The sequence below is a fragment of the Cupressus sempervirens genome, chromosome 2 (assembly GCF_028749045.1).
Source record: "Cupressus sempervirens isolate cs-2001-9-10 chromosome 2, ASM2874904v1, whole genome shotgun sequence".
Classification (NCBI taxonomy): Eukaryota; Viridiplantae; Streptophyta; class Pinopsida; order Cupressales; family Cupressaceae; genus Cupressus; species Cupressus sempervirens.
Window position 1 is genome coordinate 431,488,389 of NC_143119.1, and position 8,257 is coordinate 431,496,645.

An 8,257-nucleotide genomic window follows, 5' to 3' on the forward strand; every position below is an offset into this window, starting at 1 on the left:
GCTTTTATCAGTTTACATTTTGCTTCCATGCCCTTTTTGTATTCATATTTCCTGACTTTTCAGAGCTTTATCCTTAACATAAGTGCAAGATGTAGTGCTTAGATTATATATAGGTGTTGATTGGAGACATAAGAAAAAGGGAAGGATGAGAAATGATCTAGAAGGAAGTGGAAAAATGTAACTTGGGACTAAAAGTTGATTATCCGGATTTATCTATGTACTTTAAGATGTATCAAGGTTTAGCCCGTTTATCTATCTGGAAAAATAAAAAAAATAACATTAATATTTCAATTTTATTCTTAGATCCATTACGAAAACCCCAAACTGTAAATTGAGTGCTGCCACTTGTCCTAAGTTAATGTCTCAATATAAGTTCCCTCCTAAAAAATAGGAACCCTTCTCAAAATTTATGAAACTTTCTCAAACCATCTGCAATGGCTCAAAATGCCTCTTGAACCATCTCCTGGTTTCCTTAACAATAGGGATTGTTCTACAAACTAGGAGACTGCCTTAGACTATCTGGAATGACTCGTAAAGCTCCTTGCTAAGCTCTGCAACCCTTGGTTGGGTCCTCTAATCACTGTGCTAACCATTAGAACCCCTGATTATAGGCCAACATATTTTTGTAGTCGAAACTGCTTAACAAACACGACATCTTGCCCTCGCACTTGAAGAATGGTTAAATATGCAAAATGGTAAGGGTATCCAGTTTGGAGAATTTTTAATAAGATTGCTCCTTTATGTAGATGATCTCATTTTGATTGCCAAATCTGCCCAGGATTTGCATGAATATTTATTTACTGTAGAGTGTGTTTGTAGTACGGTAGGAGTGCAGGTTAATATCAGCAAGACAAAAGTTATGGTTTTCTGTAATAGCAAAAAACCAAATCAGCATAAGTTTTATTTTGAATGCAATATTCTTGAGGGAGTTATGAATTACAAATATCTTGAATTGACTTCAACAAGAATCTTAAATGAGAAGGCTACAGAAAGAAAAGAACTTTGGGAGGTTGGAATTCATTTTATGTTCTTCAAAATAGGTGGAGAGAGGCAGAGGTTTGGAATTGAAAATGCTACTCAAACTCTTTTGGTCTTTTAGTTTTGCCAGTTGTTTTGTATGGGTGTGAAGCTGGGGCCAACAACATGTTAGTCTCACACAGTGGAGACAAAAGAGTGAACCCAAAAGCGTTTATCACAAGTTCGTTCAAAATCAGACGTACTACTCCACATGATATCATGTTAAGTGAAACATGAGCTTCTCCTATTGAAGAAAAAATTATGATGCGTCTCATAAGCTATCTAATAAAAACTGACCAAATGGGAGAAGGTAAATGGCCTAAGGTTGTCTTCAATGATGTATTGTGCAAAAGTAAGAAGATGTGGATGTGTCAAAACATCAAATAACATAGAAATAAAGTTTTTCGTAATGGATAAGTTCTACAAGAAAAATTGGTGTATTGGGATAGGAAGGAAGAAAAAATATTGTATCAACGAGTTTAATTCTACGTATGATCAACTTCAGTTAGCTTATATAGGGGCCTATATATCATGGAGAGGAAAAATTCTTATTGCTCAACTTAGATCTTATGCATATCTTCGTTGTAAGACCGCATGTTGGAAAAGGCCAAAAGAGGCATGGGAAGAGAGTTTCTATGTTTTGTAATTCTGGTAATACAAATGCTGAACAACATTTTATTGTTGAGTGTGCTGCTTAGAAGGACAACAAAGACAAATTTATGAATATTTTAACAACTAGCTCTTGGCATAACTTATTCAGTGAGGAGTAAATTGAGGAGTTGGGGCACTCATCATCAAGTTGCATAAGAAAAGAACTGATTTATTGGATTTGGAAGGCTGTCCCATAGGCTTTGTTTAGCCTTGTGGATGTTAAAATCATCATCTTCTTATTCTTCATAAGAAAGGTGGAGGGTGTTTCACATGAGTCCATTGACCTGGATAAAACTGATCCATATGTTTGATTGGACTATTGGTGAACAAAATGATGACGATGATGCCCTCCTTGCTGAAGAAGATCTCGCAGAATTAGAGTTACAAGCAGCAGCAGCAGAAAAAGCAGCATTGGATTCTGATGGAATGGAGGATGATGAAGACAAGGACTTTGATCTTGAAAAAGAATCAACTGCTCATTTAGATACCTCGACACCTTCTAGTTGAAGACCTGAAAAAATTGAGTTATATTAGGAGAGGGAAGAGGAAGATACAGTCTTTAGTTTGCTATTTTCCATATTTGGACAACCTTCAAGAATTAACCATTGAATTAATTAAACTAATGCATTTATTTAACTATTTGAGCTTTATTTAACTTTAGAATCTAATTAAAATGACAAGGTTAAATATAATGTCCTAAGTTCACTTAAATATTAAGTTAATATAATAAATAAATCATAACACTATACTCCACTTAATTAAAAAGTTTACTAAATTTATATAGTAACCCTTATATACGTAATCAATGAAACCCTTTTTAAAATTAAAGAGCTTTGGATTTAACCCTCTTAGCTAGACATAAAATTGTATGGAGATATTGATTTGACCAAACTGTAAATGAAACCTAACAAGTTTAGTTAATTTTCTAGTGACGGCTGAAACCTAATTAAGGCTCCAATTTAGTTAACAGTAGAGATTAAACTTACCTTTTTAAATAAGAGATTATCTCATTAGTTATGTTGACATCCTAAATCATAGAAGTTTTGATTAAGTGTTTTAAAAGGGTAGATAAGGGTAAAACTAAGTCTAGCCTTTGTAACCATAGAGGGAGGTTGACTAGGTCAATCATGATGGTGGGACAACCACACGATTAACATCAGTCATGATGCCCCTCACAATATATACTTGACTCATCATGTGTCACTCAATGCAACACTGTTGTAAACTTTGTTACACTTAAACTGTTAACTATGAAAATTTTAGTGCTTAAAAAAAGTATTATTGGTGTGTTTTTGCCACAGTTTTTAGGCATGACAACATATCATTATATGTAATTTTGCAAACATTTATAAACTTATGTTGCTGCTATACATTTTAAAGCTTGAAACTATGATGAAATTTGAAGTATTGGGTGTTTGAAGATATATGATGTGTGATGTTTCAATAATGGCTCTTATGTTCTCTAAATGCATTAGTTTCTTTTTTGTTTTTTTGTAAAGCTATGTGTTTTCTTTTGTCGAGTCCTGTCCTGAGTTCTTTCCGAGTCTGATCTCAAGCCCATTTTTTGGTCTGCTAAGTCCCAGGCAAGTTCAAGTTTTCCAAGTACGTGAGGCATGGTAAGCGTGACACCCTGTATTACAAAAAGATTATCCTAGATAAAATTACATATCTCAATGCTATTTTTTTCAATTAGTTTGAGTTTGCTTCAATATGAGAAAGCCCTAGAAAAGCGTAGGTGTACATAAAATGGTTAGTTTTGATAAAAGTTGAGGTATCGTGCATTTAATAAAGTTGTTCCAAGCATGATGTACAAGAACATTAGTAAAAAGTGTAATTATCAGTCAACATATGACAAGAATGGTACGAGTCCACTACATGTTCACTGCTCATCCACAGTTGTACTGGTGACTGCATATGTGATATAGCCACAGCCTTATTTGTTTTACTGCTCTACACTATTCAAAATACTGTCCCTATCCCCATACGTAAATTATAGACTGAATAATGAATACAATTTATCATAAAAGCTTTTCTATATTGTGTGTTAGAGTGTGGATCTTGTGTCTGTGAATTCAGTTTATTGATAAAATTTCTATTGCAGAGCTGGGAGTTGCTGTTCTTATGACCTCCTTGTAAAACACGGTGTTAATATTCTGGAAGATTTGGTTATTGAATTAGCTGATGGAATTGCAACCTTCTTCTTGGAAGTTATATCCATGGACAGGTCCACTTCAAGCGAGGATGAATTGACTAACTTAGTTAAGCCTTCTTACATGTCAACACGAGCTCTTGAAAGATTTCGAAATGAGGTGAATTCTATTATCCTTTACGTATTTGGAATTCTTTTAATGACTGTGATGCTTTGTTTAATTTCTAAAGAATTTAAGCTGAAGGAACCTCAGCTTCTAACGTGAAAAGGAAAATGGAGTTAATAATTTTCCAGAAAGAAATATAACTGTCACCAGTTGAAAGTATTTGGGATCCGTACGGTCATTTATTTTTAATGTTACCTGGCGTAAGCCTGCATGGATGTTGCTAAAATTTAGAACTTTTCCACAGAGGCATTTGAACATCTGAAATAGAACATAGGATACAACTACATATTGCATTTTTAAGAAAACGTTCTGGTACATTGCAAGGGGAATGCTTTTACTTATTTATTCTGTATTGTATTGTTAACAGTTGTTGATTGATAAATAAGGAATGATAATGGTTTGTGACTCTTATATTAGAGCTACTGATTAGATTTTTGTCCTTAATTGGATTTATTGTGTTGTACAGGTTGCTCTAAGCAAGTGGTTACAGGATAACTTCTTTTCTGTGGTAGCCATTTATGAGGATCGGTTCAATTTGTGGACTTTTGAAACAGTTCCTCTTAAAACTCCACCTGCAACAAAGAGCGCCAAGTATAGATGGTGGAAAAAAATGAAATATTTAAAAATGGTAGGAGAGGAACCATTAGAAGACATAGTAATTACTCAGGTTTTGCTGCCGATGAAAAGGACAAAGGAATTGAGGGCTCTATTGGGATGGTATGTTGCAGAATGATATCTTATTCAAATATATCATTTTATCATGCATGCTAATGCTCATTTACTATCTTTGTCATCTTCGTTTTAATTGCATCTTTCTTTGATGGCAGCTATTTGGAAATCATATTGCAATCTAACTAGTTCATTTCTGCCCCATGGTATAGATTTCTTCTCAGCTACATTATTTTTTGGTTGCAGGAGATATTACTACAGTGTATTTTTGGAAATCTCTGATATTGTGGGGCCTCTATTAAGAGATCTTTTGCAGAGAATTGGCCGAGGTATAGCTTTCCTTCTAGTAAGTTTAATTGGAAGATCGCTTGGTCTGATTTGTCAAGGTATCAGGCAATCTGTTAGCTGGAAGCCGTAATGATTTAAAGATATAAGTCAGCATCCTGACACAAGAAAAATGTATCATTATCTCATTGGATGATCACTCAGAGCGATTTTTTGAGGTTCAAAGCAGTCTGTTAGGTGGAGGCCTTGATAGGATTTGCAGGTCTAGGAAACTGCTCACATATGCCAAGTAAACCACCCGTTTGGTCCTTAAAATCGTGGATTTGTTTCTTCAATCTTTCTTATCCATTTTTCCTAAAAGTCATTTGATTCTTGGCAATATCCAAGTATTGCGTATACTGATCAACATGATTACAACAGATACATGCAATAATTTTTGTGATGTTTAGATAATGAGGGAGTGAAAATTTGGTTATGACTGTATTGTGAAGGCAATTGGAAGTATGCTGTTATGTTTTGGTGTGATTAAGCCCAACTTCTTCTTCTTCTTGGTATCGGAGATAATATTGTTCTATAAACACTCTCAGTATGCAGGTTACACATCCAAAACAAATTGAGTAAATCTATGTGGGTTGGATTATTTCTCAGAATAAGATAAACTGTACTGATTTGTAAATTCAGTAAAGCTGCGTTTGGATCCTAGCTTTTGCGGGTTTTGGTGACTATTGGTACAGCTTCAAAATCTGAAACAATGCAAAATTCCTTTTAAAATGGGTTCTTGTTTACTCCTGTTTTCATATTCAAATTTTAATTATATCTAAATGCAAGCGAATTGTTGGAAAAAACCTCAAATTTTCTTAAAATATATCCAAGCTTACACAACAATACTCTTTATGAAAGGATTCACACCAAATTGTCGTTAGCGAATTTAGACCAAATAGAATATTTAAATGTTTTTTCTTTACAATTGCTATTGCACTATACATTAATCGTAGGGCTAGAATAAATAGTCAACCGTCAAATACATTGAAATTTTAATTCTTTGCAATTACGATTTATTTCACGAGTTGTCATTTCTATCCAATGCCCCCAAAAAAACTTTGAGAACATATCGTTACTTATCAATATCATGTCACCTGCACAACTCTAGATATATTGTTGCTTTATGTCTAGTTGGGTAGGCAATTCAAGAGGATTTGACACTCTCACGTCTCTTATGTCCTTTACACAACTCGAGATATATTCTAGCTTTATCTCTAGCTTGTATTTCAATCGAGTAAAATATTTGCCTACTATTATAGTCTATACAGTCAAGTTTATAGTTTCATATTTCCCTTATTTTAGAAAAACGGAGTAACTCTATCTTTGGACTATATCATCTCTAAGAAAGGTAAGGTATTTATATGGACTTTAATAAATTATAATTTGCAATATATCAATTCAATTTATTTAAAAATTTAATTTGGTTTAATCAACATAAAATTATACAAAAGAATAAATTTATACAATTTTTTTTTTTTTTTTTGGGTCCTTTACACGCATATTTGTGATCTTTTGCATTTTCCCTTAGCCTCATTATCTTATTGCTTCTTTTAGGAGAGTTACAAAATCTAACCATTGGTGACTAGAAAAACATCATAGATTACGACCATTCACTTTACATTGCTAGAGAAAACTTGTTTCTATGAAGACTAATATTTGCGTGTGAGAAAAGGCAATGCACATCCCATTCATATATCATTCATCTCATTGACACGGGAGGGGTATAGAAAGACCGAGGGCACAATATTTCTATATGTACAATCTTATAATTAATTAAATTGGTAACATAAGTACACCATTAAATTGCTAATTTTTTTGAGACATGTTTGCCAAGTTGTTTTGAGTTTACCACTAGTGTTTACTACTCATGCGGTAATTTGAACTTGAAACCTAGGTCTTCACCTCTCTCATTTGTGTTGCAGTCATCTTTGGGGTTGGATTTGGGGATGTTGGGGGTAGCAGTGTGTGTTAGCCTTGGCTCTTCTTCCTTGTGGTTGTGGATGGCTCTCTTCTTGTTGGTGTTGGTGGGGTTCTCCCCCCCAAACCACTCCAATCATTATTGTTGGTAAAAAGAACAATGTTGGGGCTACTAAATTTGCTCCTTTGTAGGTGGAAGCTCATCCCATTGCTTGTGCCAAGACCTCTTATGGTGGTTTGTGGTCTAGAAGTGATAGAATATGAAAATCTCTACGAACAATGTGGCTTGGTTTATGAACTTCCTAGTTTTTGGCACTCCCTTTTGGATTACACTGTTGGGTCTCAGACTTTTCGAAGTCATTAGTTTTTGGTAACATCAAACTCTTTCCTTGTGCAAAAGGTTTTTTATTGTTGTTTTTACTTTTGAGACGAACACAATTTGATATTAAGAAAACTATGGATGTGGATAAATCACTCTCAGCCAAACCCTGGACAATCTACGTCAGCGCTCTTACAAAATCACTTACCTTGTGTTTGATATGGCTTCATCTCCAAATCTTCCTCTCATTATTGGGAGAATTCTTGACTTGAGGCAAAATACAACTCTATTGGTCGTTTTAAAAGGTGAATGAGGGTATTTATGATCTACTTTTGCTTGCATTTTGGTTGATCTTGACATCTCCATATCCTTTCTGGGTTATGTTCTCATGGTTATGCATAGGTCATGGAATTAATGATTAAATCTTGAAGGCATTCCCTTTAGATGTAGAAAATGCTTCTCTATTGGTCATTTGGCCACACAATGATCTCTTTTGCATCCCAAGGGTATTGCCACATGGTGGAAGGATGCAAATGGTGGTCATTTGATTGTCTTAGCTGTTGACTCTTCCTCTAATGACACTCTTTAGGCCAATGGTATCTCTCCTTGTGTGATGCTTCTTGTGTCCTAAAACATTTGTCTCATTGGATCTACCTCCACCTCTCGTTGTTGATTTAGTTCTTTGATGACATTAACTCTTCTTAAATTGCTATTGCTCTTGATGTGCTTCAACTTTTGGTTATTGAAGTTCATCATTGTTAACACTCAAGTTTTATTGATGATGTTGATTCTCTCTCTCTGAGGGTTCCTCCATCTTGTGTTGGGGTTCTTGTTGATAGTATTTCTTGGATGGTTGTTACCACTAAAAAATCACTCTATAGTCTCTCAATCTTTCCCAACGTTGTAGGTGAGTTGCCTACACATGACGTGGGTCACTAGCTATGTTACTAGTCTATAGTCAATGGTCTTCACTTGATTTGTTATAATTATCTTTTGTTTTTATGCTTAGGGTTATGTTTTCGAGGGGATAATACCCTTTTTT

The 8,257-nt window shown here is 34.5% G+C and overlaps 1 protein-coding gene across 1 annotated transcript in view; it reads left to right on the forward strand.

Moving 5' to 3' along the window:
* LOC149572936 (phosphoglycolate phosphatase) overlaps window positions 1-5,708 on the forward strand; it is a 76,986-nt gene extending 71,278 nt beyond the window's left edge. The window contains exons 6-8 of the mRNA XM_089814052.1: window positions 3,770-3,977; window positions 4,450-4,700; window positions 4,899-5,708. Coding sequence (XP_089670178.1) covers window positions 3,770-3,977; window positions 4,450-4,700; window positions 4,899-5,070 — 631 coding nt within the window. The 3' untranslated portion in view covers window positions 5,071-5,708. The remainder of the gene's footprint in view (window positions 1-3,769; window positions 3,978-4,449; window positions 4,701-4,898) is intronic.
* Window positions 5,709-8,257: the final 2,549 nt, after the last annotated feature.